At 55.4% G+C, this 18,495-nt stretch overlaps 1 protein-coding gene across 2 annotated transcripts in view; it reads right to left on the bottom strand.

Moving 5' to 3' along the window:
- Positions 1–18,495, bottom strand: part of BMP7 (bone morphogenetic protein 7) — a 92,271-nt gene that overhangs the window by 5,214 nt on the left and 68,562 nt on the right. Inside the window, exons 4-6 of one of the 2 annotated variants that reach the window (XM_025470470.3) lie at positions 10,027–10,224; positions 1,995–2,071; positions 387–497 (exon numbers count right to left, since the gene is read on the bottom strand). In XM_025470470.3, coding sequence (XP_025326255.1) covers positions 387–497; positions 1,995–2,071; positions 10,027–10,224 — 386 coding nt within the window. Of the gene's footprint in view, positions 1–386; positions 498–1,994; positions 2,072–9,442; positions 9,779–10,026; positions 10,225–18,495 lie in introns of those variants that run through there. The other variant, XM_025470471.3, reaches the window with a different exon arrangement.

The following is an 18,495-nucleotide window of genomic DNA, read 5'->3' on the forward strand; positions in this document are numbered from 1 at the left end:
GGGGGCGGAGCAGATGTGTGGTCAACTAAGAACAGCCGCCCAGAGAGGCAGGGCCAGGACTGACCTCGCCATTAGCCACAGTGACCATTATCCAAGACACCTTTGGGAGCCCCTGAAACTGTGCTTATTTCTTCCAGAATGGGGAGAAATACATGAACTTGAGGGTCGGGGATGATACATATCTTTATGCCAATGCTGTTGTAAAATAACATCTTTAATCTCTCTTTTTTTTTTTTAACGGAGGAAGGGGCCTATGACAGGAGGAGTGCCCAGGGCCCGCGGAAAGTCAGGGCCCCAGCCTGGAGGAGCAGCTGGGCAGGGCCACCAGACCCTGCCGTCACCCCACCGAGCGGAGCATGCCCAGACGGCACGCAGGCCCCACTCACCAGCGTCTGCACGATGGCGTGGTTGGTGGCGTTCATGTAGGAGTTCAGGGGGAAGGCACACTCCCCCTCACAGTAGTAAGCGGCATAGCCTTCGGGAGCGATGATCCAGTCCTGCAGGGGACAGAGCGTGAGCCCCACAAGGGCCTACCCTTCGTGCCCAAGCCCCCACCTACCCTGCGGCCCAGACTCGTGCTCCCAGAGGACAGAGGACAAAGACCCGGCCCACACCATCCCGGCAAGGGTGGGGAGTGTCCTGCAGAAGCATGAGAAATGGAGGACCCCCTTCCATGGTCCCCCACAGAATGCAAAATGAAGGAAAGACCACCCTGGGGCTGGGCTGGGCTGGGCTAGGCCCAGAAGAGACACCTGCAGGGCCTTATGGGGAGGCGGCACAGACCAGTGTGACCAGGGTGGCTTCGACTCCAGCGCTACTAGGTGGTTACGCGTTGGCAGTTTGCTTCAAACAAAAGCTCCACCCCTCAGTTCACGGACGTGGGAGAAAGACTAATAACCCACAACATCGAGAATTAAGCGCCCATGTAGACGAGCCAGCTCAGCGCTGGTGCACGTGTGCGGCTCGGTGGAGGATGCACACGGCCACGTCTGCCGTCAGGGCTGGGTTAGCACCAGAATACTGCTCTAGCACTCTGTCCACCCCTCCCTGACTCAAGTCCATGGACTCTTCCCGCAGAGGAGCTGGAGTCTGGGGCTCAGTTCCAGCACCAGGATGCAAGCACGGGAGCCGTGAGTGTGAGGTCAGCACAGCGGGAGGGCTCCACGCTGCCCGAGCGCAAGTGCTCTGATAGTGCGCTTGGGCATGATCCCCAGGGAAGCATCTGGACTCCCTCGCTGAACCACAAGCTCAATGAGGAGTGAACAACAAGACCAGTGGCCTTGGTGATCTCAACACCCCATTAGGACTATTTGAGCTCCACGAGGGCAGGCACACGGTAATGCTCCCTGTGGCACCTCCAGCGCCTGGAACAGCAGCCGGAATGTCAGATAATCCTAAACAGTCATTAGACTGTATGACCCTCATGCCTGTCCCAGGATTCACTCTTGCCCTTCGCCCCATTCCATCCAAATGGTTCTGGAAGGAGCAGTCATGGTCCTATGATATGATCCCATCCCCAAAACAGCTGACTGGTTCAGGATCAAGCCCCTGACCCCAGGTAGGCCAATCAGTCCCTGCCCTGGGATCTGAATCATGGAAGGGAAGGAGGGACAGACAGGGTGGAGGGTGGGAGCCGGCCCTGCAGCAGCTGAGTTCTAGGGCATGGGCCCCACCTGAGAGAAGTAGCCAGCCGCAGGGTGGAGATGGAAGTTCACATGTAGCATGGGGCTTAGGGTTCAAAGTGTTTGGGCTCCTGGTTCTAGCATGAGTCTCCACCACATTTCTGCTCCTGGGTGTCATGAGGCATCCCTGCATCCTTAACCTCAATTCTCTACCCTAGTTAGGACACCTGACACTGGAGTCCGAACTGAAGTAGATGAGAAACGTGACTCAGTGCACACATGGGACCCAGCCCCACTGCCTTGGGCGGGGGGCACGAGGAAGCCCACACCAGAGCCCCCACCATCGGGGCAGATCCGGCCACCCGTCCTTACCTGCCAGCCCAGATCGCGGAAGCTGACGTACAGTTCATGCTTCTTGCAGGCCTGCCTCTGGTCGCTGCTGCTGTTTTCTGCATTGGTGGGAGACAGAGGCACGGGGGAGAGAAAACACACACACATATTAAGGTTCCCTCCATCTAAGGCAGTGGTGTGAGCACGGTTGAACTCAGCTAGAATGTGACCTTCCTGACATGAAAGCCATTCCAGTTCCTATAGCCTTGAAACTCATTTCCATCCCTAGCAAATGGCCTCTGCAAGAGGCACCAACGTCCCCATCCCTCTTGCGCCATGTTAGCTCCTAGTATGCTCTGGATCCTTCTGTGGACATTGGCTTTTTTTGTACACGTGCGTTGTTTGGAGGCTGACCTCTGCCTGGGTTCCACATAGGAACCAAACTATAGCCACGTGCCACCATGCTGGCTGCAGAAGCCTGCTCAGAGGGGTCTGCCCTCAGCTGCTGAGGCCAGCCCACCTCACGATGCTCACCCCTCTTTCAAAGGGCAAAAGGGGCATGGCCAGGGCCTGGGACAAAGACCCCACTGCCAGGAAGAAATGCAGAAACTCACATCCCATTGACCTCCCAGAGAAACACACTACTTAGGTTTTTCTGAGGAGTGAAAACTATGACTGGGGTTTTCCAGAAGTATGTAAGGTTCGCAGGCATCTGCGTTAGGGCTTGAGCACTTGTAAACATGTAGAAAGCTCTGCCCTTCGTCTCTCTGTCACTCTCACACAGACACACACATACTCTGGTGCTCCTGCACCGTCTTCTACCCTGTAGCTATGGGGTTATGGGGATGTTTTTTTTTTTCCTTACTCATGACTTGTCTTTCCTCCACCTAAAACTTTCTAGGGGCTTTCTATCATGCTTAGAGCAATGTCCCAACTCCTGCCCTTGGCCTGTAAGCCCCTATGTGGCCACAGCCTTCTTTCTGTGCTGTGAATGTACTGTCAAGTCTGTTCCTATCAGGGCTTTTGCACTTGCTGTTTCATCTACCTGAAATGCTCCTTCTCGTAATCTTTGTATGTCTGGCTCTACTGGATATTCAAGCCTTACCTCAAATGTTGCCTCTTCTAAAAGGTTTTGGGAGGTTACCATTGGATCCCCAAGGCCCAGTGTAGTTAACACTGTATTTGTGTAGTTAACACACAAATACAGGAGACGTCAATGCCTCAGCTTCTGTGCCCTGCTGTGATCCCTCCAGGCTCAAGCATCCCAGAAGGTAATGAACACCAGTGGGTGAGGAACACAAGGACAACTCTTTGCAGGATGAAGAGGAAAGCCAAGGAAATGAACCAGGGTTGCTTGCCTACCTGACTTGCACTTGGGAGGCATCCAGATGCACCCAGATCCCCCTGCCTGGTCAGATCTCTCAGATGGCCAGGTGAGTGGCCCTCCTTGGGCCTGGGGGGTCATGGCAACCCCAGCCATTGTCAGTGACTAGTTCAGAACCCAGGTCTGAGCTCACCAGCCCATATGTTATCCTTAGAGCGAGGATTGGTTCAGATAAGAACAACAACAACAAAAAGAACAAATGACACAATCCAAGCCAACAGGACATGGGTGAAAGCATGCTGGGGGCTTCCGGAATAAGTTTCTTTATTCCTAAGAAAGGCTCATGGGAAAAGATGCTCATCTCTTTCCCCTATTGCCTGGGAATAGAAAAGCAGTAGAGCCTGGTGACTACCTACAGCCATAGCCTGAACGTGGTGAGCAAGGACAGAAAGCCTTCACTGTTGAAAGCTTTCACTGTTGTTGACTTTCTGGATCAACCTACCCTCATGTCCACCCAACCCCGTCACTGTGAGCCAATGGCTTTTCTAGTGGTTGGAGCCACCTGACTGGTATTTCTAAGACTTGTAGCCAAACCACGCAGTGGGTCCTACTTGGAAAGGTGCCTCCCAGTGTGGGGCTGATAGTCAGCTGGAGCCCAGCTGTAGACTCCAGAGCACACCAGCTCCCAGGTGGGGTCTGGCCAGGTAAGGGGGTGCTGCTCCAGCTCTGGAGTCAGACCCTGGTTCTCCTAGACCTTGAGATGCTCATCTGCAGAGTGAGGAGGAAGTGCCTCCAGGGACAGCCGTGCACATTCCCATCAGTTTAGCACACCTCTTAGCTCATAGCAACAAGCTGCTGATTATTATCCTTCCAGCCCACCTGCCAGGGAAAGTTAAAACTATATACAAACTTCATTCCTACACACACTCTTTAACCATTTGGAGTAAATGACTGTTTTTTCCAAACCCAATGTTTGGAAGAAGTGAAACACCCATCATCCATTTGCTGCTTTCCCCTGAGTCATAAGACTTCTATCTGTGTGGCTTCTAGGTTAATGAGAAACAGTAAGATTAAAAACGGTATTACTGAATTCCTTTCCCCAGACCTCAACTTCCCCATCCATGAAATGGGTGTGAGAGTGGTGGTGTGGTGACCATACACAAGTCAGGAAGCTTCCTCTGAGGCCTGCTGGACATTATGCTGTCCTAGAAGCCCTGGAGGTACAGCCCCCAGGCTACCCCAAGGCTAGGTACAAATCAGAAATGGGAAGAGTGGGAAGGAGAAACAGAAAGAAGAACGGGGTGGAGGAGAAGAAGACAGGGAAGGAGGGCAGCAGAGGGCACAGCGATCAGAGATGTGTAGGCCCAAGATGAGCACCTGTTTGCAGCTCAAACAGGGGGTTCAATGCAGCTTCCACCTCTATCAGCCTCTGTGAATATCCCCGATTTTATACATAGTTTTACATCTATTGTGCAGGAAAGCAATTTTTAAAGATTTGCAACCAATGAGAAAAATGAGAAAAATTGATTATGACAGAATTGTGTGTGTCTTTATAGGAGGGATCCTGGCCCTTGGGGACACTCAGAACTCCTGAGGTGACCTCAGTGAGGGCGGGGTGGGCACAGTCTCATCCCCTGGGGGCCTGGTGCACCATCCATCCACGCATCCACGCATCCACGCATCCATCCATCCATCCATCCATCCAAGCATCCATGCATCCATGCATCCATCCTGGCATCCATCCATGCATCCATCCGTCATGCATTCATACAAACTGTTACTGAGTGTCTATTGGTTTGCAGACACTGTTGTAGGTATTAGAGATGCAGGTATGAACAGAGGCAGTCAGTAAGTCAGTGAGTAAATGTAAACTCTTTCCCGTGGAGATGGAGAGCAATAAGGTAGGAGAGGAGGCCGTGGGATGGAGGATGCCAACAGAAGGCTCTTCTGAGAAAGTGATGTTTGTGTAAGAACCAAAAGGAAATAAGAGCTAGCCAGAGAGTCATCCAAAGGAGGAACATTCCAGGATGAAGACATAGAAGTAGGGAGAGAAGGGTGCCCTTCATGACTGAGAAGACCAGCAAGAACCCAGACAGCAGTGGCCGCTAACAGAGGGACAGAGAGTCAGGCACTAGAGCCTTCCAGGAATGAGAAGGCATGAGCGGGGCTCAGCAGTGGGCAGAGTGGAGGGGGCAGGAGGTCTACCTTGCTGGGGGCTGCGGGGGGATTGGGAGGACAAAGCAGCAATGGGGAATCTGGGGTCCCCCTTCCCTACCTCTGGGCCTGGCAGCTACAGAGGTAGCTGGGCCTCCAGAGGGCCAGGTGGTCATTGATATGTGAAGGTCAAGGGAGCCATCAGAGAAGAGCCCAAGCAATCTACCGGACCGTTTGCAATACTGTCCGTAACGCACCGAGTGGAAGTCCAAAGATGGTCCCTGTTGCTGAGGCAAGGCCCACGGCCACAGGTAGCAATGTCAATGTGCAGGCCTCCTTCTCCCCTTCACTGCAGGGAGGTGGAAGGTAGAGGGGAGGGACGAGGAGCACCCCTCGGCCCAGTGATGTGTGGAGCAGCCTCAACAAGACAGGATCGAGCACATTAGTTTGGGACAGGGACGTGGCAAAGAAGCTTCGCATCAAGTGCCAACATCGCTGGCTGCTTAAGGTCCTGAGTAAAAAAAGGATCCGAAGCTGTGGAGGCTCAGTGAGAAGAGATGCCACCATTGATTAGTGATGTCTACCATGAGCAGAGGGAGGGCAAGTATCGGCCTGAGTGCCACGTTTCCCAACCCCATCTTGAAGCAAAGCAATGATAATTGGCTTAATGTTGAAACCCAAGTCTGTGAGCAGCTTGCGAGGCCGGCTGGGGGTGTAAGTGGGGGCTGGACACAGGCCCTGCCACCAGAGACCCAGACCTGTGCACAGCACCTCTGGGCCTCCTTAGATCACGGGGCTGCTCCGGGAGAAAGGGGTCAGAAGTCCTGTTTCATGGTGGCCTCGTATTAGCAGAAAGACCACAACAAGGAAGAAGAGATGCTCGAGAAGCAGACAGCTCCCCTGTCGCTCTGGCCTGGCCCCCGAAACCCACCCAGCCGCTCCATCTGCCTCCACCAGCCCCTGCCTGAGCAGCTCACAAGTTACAACCCCCACAGATCACCTGGGGAAGACACCTAATTACCAGGGGGTTGGGTGCAAATGTGGGTGAGGAGAAGTAAGTGGGACCCGGTCTTTCAACCCCAAGCCACACTACCTAGGAGGAGCTGAAAGCTCTGGGCCTGCAGGGAAGAGAGTTTTGCAGCAGACGGCAGGCCAGAGCGTGTGTCCCTCCAGCACATAAAGGGCTGCCACATGAAAGAGGATTCAGCTCGTGTGGCCCTGCAGCAGGATCCCCAGCCATCTTCACATGAGGTAAAGCCCTTCGGGAGGGTGTGTATGTGTGTGTACATGCACGTTCAGATATTCTGCTTTACCAAGCCTGGGGTGCGGCTCAGGCCTTGGTATTTTTTAAAATTAAATTTCCAGGAACGGTTTAGATAAACTGCATAAAGGGCTGGGAAGTAGAAAGTCCCAGGAGGGGAGGCAGATTCCAGACAAGCCATAACGGCTGCCACGTGAGGTAGTGAGAGCCTCATCCTGGGGGTTATGTAAATGGAGCGTTTGGCGAGGATGCAGCGGGGGAAATCGGGTGTGGACTTCTAAGATTTTGAGGCCTGGTCCCTCTTCCTTCACTCCTGAGGTATACCTGATAGACCTCCAAGACCCTGGAGTCTGCTGGCATGGAATCTTCCAGCATTTTCTGCCTGGCTGATAAGGAAAGCCATTTAACAAGTCTCCCTCCTCTGACCCTTCCTCAGGACCCCACCCTGCTCCCCACCATTCTCAGGGCAGCCCCACGATCATCCGATCACCCCTGCCCCCGCACCATAGCTTAGAACTGCAAAGGCTTCCAAATTTGTTTTGGTTGAAGTTCAAACTCCAGGCACGACTCTCCGAGGACTCCTGATCTTGCTCACCTTGCCGGCCCCACCCTCCCCTTGTCCCAGACACCATGGCCTCTCTCTCCCCTCGAAGGAGCCCCGCTGCCTCCTGCCCTAGTCTTCTGTGCCTGTGGGTCTCACTCCCTGGACCCAGCCGGGCCTCAGGGGCATCTGCTGGTCCCAGAGCTCTTGGCGGGGCATCTCCCCTGTGATGTGTCACGTGTCACTTCCTAGTCACCATCCCCTGACTCTCAGGCCTGTTAGTAAGTGTGTCTGTGAGTGGCAGCCACCCCCACCCGGCCTAGGCCTCGAGGGCGGACCATGGCTGGGCTCTCTCCATCGGATCCCAGCCCCTAGAGTCAGCCCAGAAAGGGTTTCCAATGCAAGTTAAGGGATTCAGTTGGATTTTTATTAGGGAGCATTTCAGACCCTTTCAAAAAGCCTAAAAAAAGAATGGGTCCACTTGCCAGTACAGGATCCCACCAAAACCCCTGCACATGAGCTTCAGGGCCACAGAAATCCATCCAGGGGCCCCTGGGGCCAGGGAACCCTGCTCTGAAATCTTCACTAACCACAGCAAGCATTCCTTTCTTCTCCTTCCAAAAAAAAAAAAAAAAAAAAAAAAAAAGAACAAAAATGTAAAAACTGGCTACACGAAGCCAAGGACGCTGGTTAGAAGGTTCATCTGGGGGTGGGGGCTGCTCAGCCACCTGGACACCAGGTTTCTAACCACCGCCGTGCACCTGCCCGTGAGCCTCTCCGGGCCAACCCCGGGCCTAGGAGCCGGCAGGGCCGAAGAGCTGAGCCAGAGGGCTCCTTCCTGCTGCAGACCCTCCCCGACCTCGCCGCCCACCCAGGGCCCAGAGACGGCGCGTGGGCAGGCCGAGTAAAGCCCTCGGCAAACGTGTGGACGGGCTTCCTAGGGCTGCTTCAGCGGATTAGCACAAGCACGGCGGCTGGAAACACCACCAAGTTATAATCTTCTAGCTCTGTAGTTCCAAAGTCTGACGCAGGCTAAATTCACGGCGTCAGTGGGGCCGTGTCCCTGCTGGAGGCTCCGAGGGAAATCCATTTCCTTGTCCCTTCCAGCTTCTAAAAGTCACCCACGTTCTCCACTTGTGCCCTGTACCTTGTTCTCAGCTTGTGCCCTGTACCCCGCCTCCACCTTCAAAGCCGGCGACATCTCCCCTCTCTGCCTGCCTCTGGACTCCCACCTGTCCGACCCCAGTAAAGAGGGCTTCTCCCCCCTTGAGGACCCCTGTGATTACAGTGTGATGTGGGCCCCCCTGGGCCATCCAGACCGACACTATTTTCAGGTCAGATGATAGCAACCCTCATTCTGTTGGAACCCTTGGTCCCCTTTGCCATGTAGTCACCAGTTCCAGGGACTAAGACAAGGACACCTGGGGACCTGAGGGCTCACCCCTCAGAGAGCAGCACAGCCGGTCAATGTGAGGGGACAGGGCAGGTGGGCTTTCAGCTGCCGAGCTCCTAGCATCTGGGTGGTCATTTCTGCAGTCCACTGGGAAATTGGTTTGCTGGTGAAGTTCATTTGTTTGCAACTTTCTTTTTGTTCTGGGGTAGAATCGAAGTGCATCTTTGCAGAGGCAGCACTCAATGTGCTGGAGAACATGGCACAAGCCAGGGTGTGGGCATGGAGGCCTCAGGTGTCCACAGTGCTAGAGGCTGGTCCGGGCCAGCCCAGTCCCCAAACTCATCCCAGCCTCCCCAGGCCACCAGATGCCAACACCAGAGGCCTGGTCAGCCTGGAGGTTAAGAGGACCATGTCCCAGTCAACCCCCGATGCTGGCACAAAGGTGGGCCCAAGCGGGGCTCTGCAAATGCCTGGTGAATTGTCAGAAGACATTTAACAGGATCGCTGGGGAAGCCAGAGCCCACCAAGTATAGGCAGGTGCCTCCTGGCAAAACCAAAAGGGCTCTAATCCCAGGACTGCCACCTACTTGCTTTGCTGACTTGGAAAAGTTACCTACGCTCTCTGAGCCTCATTTTTGGGGAGGCCACCCTCCTCCGAGCCTCAAGAACCACAGAGCACCATGCACCCTACAAGTACCTAAACGTCTCAATCCCTGGAAGTTTCCTTGGAGGAATGTACCAATAAACATTTTCTATTAATCTTAGAATTGCTTGCTATATAAATTCTACCTTTATTTTTAATTTGTTTTTACTTATAATAATGCAACATGGTGACGAACCTAAAAGTATCCCCACAAAATATACCAAAAAGTCTAGTGCTTTTTTTTTTACCTATAGTAACAAGACATTTCAGACAAACCTAAAAGTATCCGAAATAATACACAAAAAAACCCCAACACCACTCCCTCAGATTTAACAAGTACTAAAATATTTTTCACTCTAAGAACAAAAATGAAAAACACAGCAAGCAAACTCCCCTCATGTCTCCTCCTCTTCACTCCCAAGAGCAGCCTCCCTGGGGACGGCGGTGCCGTGTTCCGCTCCACGCCTTTCGAGCTTTCTTTCAGGTATTTGTGGCCATCAATTCGTCTACCTGGGAATTCACACAACTGGCATCTTGTCATACTGATGCTTTGCTACGCGCACTTCTCACTGAACTTTCTACTTTTATACGGTGAAGGCGGTGAGCTCGGCGCAGGATGGGATTTTGTGGGGTTGGCTTCCTGCCGTGTCAGCTGGGGGATCATTGGCCGAGCGGAGTCACAGCCCTATGGGGGTCCTGCTGGGGCCCGTGGGGTCCCCAGGGTCCGCACATCAGCCCCCACCCCGCCCTGCACATACCTGCGACGTTGGCCACCCGCAGGGCTTCCTGGTTCTTGGGCGTCTTGGAGCGGTTCTGGCTGCGCTGCTTGGCGCCCGTGGAGCGCGTGCTGCGGAGGTGGACTTCCGTGGCCTTGAAGAAGGCCACCATGAAGGGCTGCTTGTTCTGGGGCCCGTGCCGCCCGATCAGGCCCGCCAACTTGGGGTTGATGCTCTGCCCTAGACCGGAAGCAGCCAAACGCACAGATGGATTACGGGAGAAGCGGTTAGCAGGAGGGGCTGCGGGGACACGAGCTCGTGGTTCACCCCTGCATCTGCCGCGCTCCCGCCAGCGAGGCCTGCTTCGGCATCTACCCTGGGTCAGGTTGTTCAGGAGCTCGGAGCACAGCAGGGGGACCCACGGAGAAAAGCTCCTGTCCCCCGGGGCGTGCGTGCAGCCAGGGCAGGTGGGCCACCCTGGTGACAGGTGTGCAGGGAGAGAAGCAGGGGGGAGAGGGGGCCGGCTGAGGTCTGCAGGACTCGGGCTGGAAGTTCCACCTACAACCCATTGGCCAAAGCAGGTCATGCGATCCACCCAATTTCAAGAAGTGGGGGAGACCCGCTTGCGAGGGGTGGGAGGTGGGGATGTTGAAGCAGCAGCGGAGAGACCGGCCGCCTGGTTGGAGCACAGGCTGGGGGGAAGCGGGGAAGGAGGAGGGCTCCATGGGACAAATCATGGGGGACCTCGGGGAGCACAGATAACAGACGGTCCTGTGGGCAACAGCACGCGCTCTGCTTTATTCTGTTTATGGAGTCGAAGTGTCACACGCAAATCAATGTCCCCCCAGAACCTCAGGACGTGATGTTATTTGAAAAGAGCCCCTTTGTAGATATAATTAGCTACGAGAAGGTCATACAGGACTTGGGGGGTGGTGGTGGCACCAACCCAATGACCAGTGTCCTTAGAAGAAGCCGCCCACACGCATGCACACCGATACACACCGAGGGGGCCAACGGACGCCAAACTCCAGTGGGGCTGGGAGAGGCAAGGAAGGACTCATTCCTCGAGCTTTCAGAAGGGGTAGAGCCCTGGGACTTCTCCAGTCCTCGGGGAGGATGGAGGCCTGCTGCTGTGAGCCTCCCGGGGGGGGCCTTTGTAGCTGCCCTGGGGGGGCACTGAGACGGCTGCCTGAAGTGGCAAACGGTGGGGTGAGCTGCTGAGCAGCGGGCGCCCCGGGCGGACAGTGACGGAGCACCCCAGGTGCCCCAGGGCCGGGGGAGGCCAGTGGGCATCCCGGGAGAGGAACAGGGCTGGCCCCAGGTGGCGGGGAGTGCGGCTGGCCGGAGACAGATCCTCGGTGCTACGTTTTTCAAATGCATCCTAGGAAATTTTTTTTTTTAAGATGTTATTTATTTATTCATGAGAGAAACAGAGAGAGAGAGAGAGAGAGAGAGAGATTGAGAGAGAGAGAGGAGCAGAGGCACAGGCAGAGGGAGAAGCAAGCTCCATGCAGGGAGCCCAACGCAGGACTCGATCCCAGGACCCCAGGATCACACCCCAGGCTGAAGGCAGGTGCTAAACCGCTGAGCCACCCGGGCTGCCCCATCCTAGGAATTTATGTCGAATGTTTGTTTTGAGAGAATTACAGATTCATAGGAAGCTGCAGAAGAAAGTGTAGAGGGACGGGCCCAGCTGCACCTGGCGGTCACGCTACAGACCTGGGTACAGGTACATCCCAGGCTGGGAGGCAGCAGGCCCCGGACCTACTTTGAGAGAAAACGCTGGCCGAATTTGCTAAGGGGCTGGACAGAGAGGGTGTGAGGAGATGCAGAGTCACACCTGACTTTCACGCTCTGGGCCTGAGCACCTGGAAGAAGACAGGTGGGGAAACTGAGACAGGGGTAGGGGCAGGGTGGAGAGAATGAGCCGGGGAGGGAAGGGCGGAAGACAGAACGCAGGGTGGTTTAGTGGCCGCTGTTTGCCACGTCCACCTGTCCCGAGGGAAGCTGGCAGGTGGGCAGCCTGGGTGCGGCCCTGGATCCAGAGGGAGACGGCCCTGGCACCAGACGTGCTCTGGCCTGGCGCCCGCCTTCTCGGGTTCAAGTCCTGCCTCAGCCACTCAACACACAGACGCTTCTCAGAGCAGAGCTCTGCACGTCGGAAGCGCCGGATAAACGCGGCTCGGGGCAGCGGGCGGGGTCCCCCGGGGGAGCTCACTGGGGACAGCGTGTAGCTGGACGAGCCGCGCGAGGGCTGAGCCCGGGCACCCCGGATCCCCCCTCCGCTGAGAGGTCAGGGGTTGCACCGGGGAGCCCAGTTAGGGAGGACCTGGGAAGATCGGGAAGGTGCTTGGGGAGGAGGAAGGAGGACCCCCGGCGGATGTGGGGCCCTAGAGACGGCAGCGAGGAGGAAGCAGACGCAGCCAGCCCCGCGTCCTGTGCTCCGCGGCTGGGGGGCGGGACGGGAGCCGAGGACAGCCCGGCCGCTCGGGCCCGCGGCCAACATGCAGTTAACGTCACGCGCGTGGTGATGAGAATTCCGAAGAAAGATGAAGCAAGAGACAGGGCAAAGGAAGCCTGTCTCACTCACGAGAGCGCAGCTCAGAGACGCCCAACAGGCTGCCCACGGACGCCCAGCTCCGAAGGGAGGACAGAGCGGAATTTGAACCCAGGCCGCATCACTGTGACACGGAGGCGCGACCCCAAGTGAGGTGAGGGGGTCAGAGGCCAACGAACACGGTGCTCTGGGAGGCCCCGGGCCGCCCGTCCACATCTGGAATCAACTTCACCTGGAGCCCCCCCCCCCCCCCCCCAGGCCCCGACAGGCCCAGGTCAGGAAACCCAGCCTCCCGGGACCTCATCGGCACCACGGGGTTCGCTTTGGTTTTTTAACAGCTAATGTTTAAGAGCGCAAACTTCCTCCATCCACCACGGTTTCACCTTCACCCCCTTGAACGTTCTCGGCTTGCCTGCATTCTTCAGCAAGGGTTTCCTCGAGTTCATGCATTTATAATTCGAACGATTCTATAAAAGAAGCCATTAAAGCTGAGCCCCTAGGAATTGTATCTTGCCCCCACCCCCACCTGGAAGGCTTTTAGGGCAAAATAAAAATGCCTGGCCCGAAAACCTGATGCTGTTCCAGATACAGTAAAGTCACGTGCTGCGAGGGCTCCGTGCAGCCCGGCAGGCGGGGGTCGGGCCGGCTCTCGCAGCTGCTCGCGCAGCCAGGTCCAGGGACCCAGGGACCCACAGCCTTGGGTGACGATGGGAGGACGGAGTGGGGGGAAAGGAAAAGAACTTCAGGGAATTTAAACTCACATCTGCCGCTGCCCACCCAGTGTGGGCCAGCAGAGGTCAAGTTGGATGCTGGGGCCTCCACGGCCTCATCTGTAAAATGGGGATGATGCCACGTGTCTCACCCGTGCCCCCGTTCCCTGGCACCTAGCTCAATTTTCATTGTGGCCTCTGTGCCTTAGGGGACCCCACTCCGGCCACAGGGTCTAACGGACAAGAACTAACCCTCCAGCTGCAGTGACTGGCTGGACAGGCACGTGACCCAATGCAGCCAATGAATGGAAGAGGTTCCCTGGACGTTCAGCCTTCAAAAGCAACCTTCTCTCTCCCTGGACAAGACGGAGGGAGGAGGAGTGGACGGAGCCCCAGAAATGGCCACCAACTGGAGACCACGAGAGGGTTACATTTTCAAATGGGGCTGATTCCTTCAAATGGAAGGAAGAGCAGAGACAGACACGGCATCGCTGGTGACATCGCTGAGCCACTGGATCAAACCAGTCCTGAAGCTCGTTTCTTGCCCCAACCACCGAGATGAACAAACCCCCGTAACTGTTTAGTCTAAGCTGCATGCACGTGTGCGCAGTTCCTCGTAACTGGGACTGCACTGTGACCGCTGTCTCATATAAACCCGGCCTTTACGCAACACACTGTGGACGTCTTTCCACATCAGGGAAACACACTGACCTCATCCCTCATGGCCACAGAGGAGCCTTGCATCTGGAATGGCCTTTACCTCATCCTCTCCCACCAACGGACATTTAGGTCATGTGTCCCAGGCTTGAGTGACCACCCTGTTACCAATCCATTGGTTCATTTGGTGACTACCGATGGACACCTACCGTGTGCTGGGCTCGGAGCCAGGTACAGGTGCAGCAGTGAGCCAGGGCGGCCCCCCAAGGGCCCCCAGGGAAGGAGATGGGCTCGGGGATGCGGAGTATCGTGTCTGATGGTGGTGATGGCCACGAAGCAACAAGGGCCGGGTCGGGGGCAGGGACAAGAGAGACTGGTCAGGGAAGGCTTCCTAGCCACAGGAGTCCCGGGGAGGAAGGTCCCCCACGGAGGAAGGGCAGATGCCAAGACCAGGAGATAGGAACACATGCAGCGTGTTGGAAGAATGGGGCAGGGGGGACCAGAAAGGGGGGGTGATAAGGCTGGGTCCCTGGGGGCCTTCATGGGGACTCTGGATCACATTCTAGGTATGGCAGCAGCCTCAGAGGGTCTGCAGAGAGGAACAGGGCCAGATTCCAGCCTGAGAGGCCCACGTGGCCTGGCGTGTGAGGCAAACGAGGTCCCTCCCACCACACTCTCCCCCAGAGCCCCGCACTTTGGGCGGCCTCTCTGGGTCCTGCACATATTTTTTTTTTTTTTTTTTTGGGTCCTGCACATATTTTGCCGCCCTCCCACAGCCCAGGGATTCAGGGCAGGGTGGCCGCCTCCACCCACCACCCCAGCACAGGACAGGGCTCTAAGACCGGCCAAAGCACCTTCACCAAACAGACAGTGGCGACACAGTGGCTCATCCCCAGCACCGGGCACTCGGGCCTCAGGGGCACTAGAGGATGTGCAGAGGGGTCCCCGGAGCACCCTCTCTGCAAGTCCTGACGACCAAAACTGTCTCCACGCACTGCTTAGTGTCCCCTGGGAGGCCATGTGTCCCAGGTGGAGAGCCAGGGCTCTACACATACCCTCCCCTAAAGCGAGCACCTGTCCTGGACGGACCCACGAAGGAAAGTCCTTGCAGTCAAGGTTTTCAATGCAAAACGCTAGAGACAATGTGGCATTTTTATCAAGACAACGAACGGACCAGACACCTAAATAATTCATTCATCTCTTTACAAAATATTCATGGTGCACAGGCCAGGGCCCAGGACCACTCTGTACCCTGAAGGTCACAACCAGAACGATACAGGCCCAGGCCCCGCCAGGCCCCGGGAAGGAAGCACAGAACAAGACAGAGCGACGTCACATCTGGGAGAAAAGACATTTAAAGCCTACGCCAATACATGCAAGTATGTACATGTGTATGGTTTATTTTTGCTTTAATACCCCCAAAAAGGGCCGAGAAGGGTTTTAGTGAAGGAGAAGACATGTGGGTTGTCTGGGAGAAGAATTGCATCTCATTTTATGGCATCACAGGATATTGGCTTTACTTAGCACGTGCAAGGGCAAGTATCTGTGTCGAGAGTTTGTATCTAAACGTCCGGGACGAGTATCACCGAATAGGGAGCCAGGCCACACGCATTTGGCAGAGGGCTCGAGGTAGGAGAAGCTAACAGATCATGGCAAGGAGGAACACGAAACGTAATACTTTAACTGTAACTTCTGTATCTTCAGGGAAGTTGGGAAAGATCTACAGTCTAAGCTAAGAGTTAAGTGAAAAACAACCAAAACCAAAAACCTCACCTGAAGATTTGCCCAAGAACAGGGTTGCCAGACTTTGCAAGTAAAAATACAGGATGCCTGGTTATCGGAGTCTCAGAGCAATGAATAATGTTGGCAGCGTGTGGGGCATACGTACACTAAGTAATTACTTGTTGTTTACCTGAAATTCAAACCTCACTGGGGGTCCTGTATTTTAACCTGCCAAGAGGTGCTCCTCAAGCCAGGAGAGAAAGGTCTTCCGGATGGATCATCAGCACTGATCCCCCTGCTGGCTGCAGCAAAACGTGATGGTCCGGGCATCTGGTCCACCCAGGAGGCAGGTCAGGGGGCCCAGGGCGATGGCTTCACTGGTTTCTTCTTCTTTAGTAGAACACACGGTGGGCCTCTTGGAGGGATAGATTTTACCTCTGTTTTTTTTTTTTTTAATTTTATTTTAATTTTTAAACGAGCATATACAGATGTGTATACAGATGTGAGTCTTCACGAATATATAGACTGATGTGATCACCACCTCCACCAAGATGCAGAACGGCTCCAGCACCCCCAGAACTCCTTTGAGCCGCCTGTTACCTCCGTGCATCGAAACCGGAGATGCCTCTGCTTCCCAGGGACACGTGTTGATGTCCGGAGACATTTTTGGGAGATTTACAACTCGAGGGAGGGGCATCTCCATCTAGCGAGTAGAGGCCAGGGATGGTGCTAATCATCCTACGATGCTCAGGATGACCCAACAGGGAATGAGGCAGCCCCAGCGGTTCAACAGTGCCAGGGTAGAGAAACTCTACCTTGTAGACCTGCTCTTGGTCCACTCCCGGCCTCTGGCAACTACTGATCCGTTCTCACCCCCATAGCTTTGCATTTTCTCAATATCTCATGTATGTGGACTCCCACTGTCTTCCGCTTCAGCTTACTTCAACCTGGATGTCTCTGAGATTCGCCTCTGGGGTCGCAGGTTCCAGCGGCCCACTTTCTGGTTGCTGACTACCCTTCTGTACTACGGATTTGATCCAGTCACTGAGTAGTAGTCTGCAGTGTGATCTGACCTGGCTCATTGATCCATTCAGCTGGTGGAGGACACCTAGGTTGCTTCTAGTTTGGACGGTCATGAACATGAGGCACAGTGACCACCAGGTTTTGCGTGAACTTGTGTTTCCCTTGCTGTGATGGAAAGCGGAAGTGAAATCCTTCGTGCTGCTTATTTCCACAGCCTTTGCACACTCCACGTGCCTGCCTGTTCCCAAATCACCACACCTACTGTCTGTAGAGGCCGGCAAAGCTGTCTGAGCAAGACTCTGCTCCACTCCGGAGCTGAGAGGAGAATGCCCAACCCTTGCAGTGCTCAGGGAGGCAGAACTGGCTGGTTGTGGATGCACGCACCATGCCCAGCCCCTTTGTCCCTGGCCCTCCTCCACACAAGGAGGCTACAAACAGACCCTTCCCAGTCCCCCCGCAGCTCCTTCTAGGATGGGCGCTGCAGGCTTCTCAGAGATGTCCTCCTCCCCCAAAAGGGCTGGCGGATGGAAAGAAGAGCCTTGATCTAGCCCCCCTGCTTCCTTCTTCCATGCTTGGGGATGTGGAGGCCAGCATCTTGCCAAACGTGATGTGATGAGTCCCAGGACACAATGGGAGGCCAGGAGGGAAAAAAAAAATCTTGACTTGTTGATTCTGTAACCCAGGGATTGGCAGGTGACACCCTGCAGGCCAAATCCATTCTGTTTTTGCAAATAAAGTTTTACTGGAACGCCACCTTGCACACTTGTGCACACGTTTACCACCTGCTTTCACGCTCTAATGCCACAGCTGAGGAGCTGTGCAAGAGAAGCCTGACCCACCAAGCCTAGAACGCCTGCTGACACTTTACAGGGAAGTGTGCTGACCTCTGCCCTAACCGACCCCAGACCCACATACCTCCCCACACCTGTAAAGGAAACCATAATCGCCCCGAGATAAGACGCTTTTATTGTCTATCATTTGCCGATGAAAGTATTGCTGGCAGAGTGGGTTCTAGCCACTGCTGGCTCACGATAAAGATGAGAAGTGACCGTTACTGAGCGTTTGCTCCGAGCCAGGCTGCGCTGAGGCCATTCCATGTGTGGCTGCTCCTGACTCCACACTTACAGATGGGGAGGCTGGCTCGGAGCTATGGACATAACCACTAAACCATCGCTGAGTCCAGGTGGATTGAAACACAGGAAGGGAAAGGTTCCCGGGGCATGGATGTGGCCGACCTACAGAGCCTCCAGGGAGGGACTCCCCGAGGCGTGAGGAGGAAGGTCTTCCAAGAGGTGAGCGGCCCGCAGTGTGGCTGGGGACTGGGGGCGGAGGGCGAGCCGGTGCCTCAGGCCACCTCTGGTGGGCCCTGGAGCACAGTGAGCAGAATCGGCACGCCCAGCCCAGGGGGCTCCCCAGGAACAGGCATGGAGCCCAGATGGGGCCCCTCAGGAGAGGAGAGCACAGCCCAATCAGGGAAGGCGACATTTCTGTTTCTTGGGGCTTGTTTATTTTCCAGGCCCCGTGGAGGCCCGCAGCACAAGAATGCACTTTGCTGAGTGTGCAAAACACATACATTGCAGCCACCTGTCTCGATGCTGCAAGGCTCAAGTGACAAGTGACAATGGAGTTAACGCTCAGGGCATCTGCTTGGCCCCAGCCACCCCGTGTTGTCCCAGCCGCGGCGGCCCACCCAGCCCTGCAAGGACCCATCCCAGCCTCTGGGTCATCATCAAGGCCTCCTCTTTTCTCTCGCTCGGCTTCTGGACAAACAGGATGTGAAGCAATCACAAAGGCGAAGGCACCTTGGAGCCAGCTGCGCCGTGGGCGGGATCCCTCGCCAAC

The sequence above is a fragment of the Canis lupus genome, chromosome 24 (genome assembly GCF_003254725.2).
Source record: "Canis lupus dingo isolate Sandy chromosome 24, ASM325472v2, whole genome shotgun sequence".
In the NCBI taxonomy this organism is placed as follows: Eukaryota; Metazoa; Chordata; class Mammalia; order Carnivora; family Canidae; genus Canis; species Canis lupus.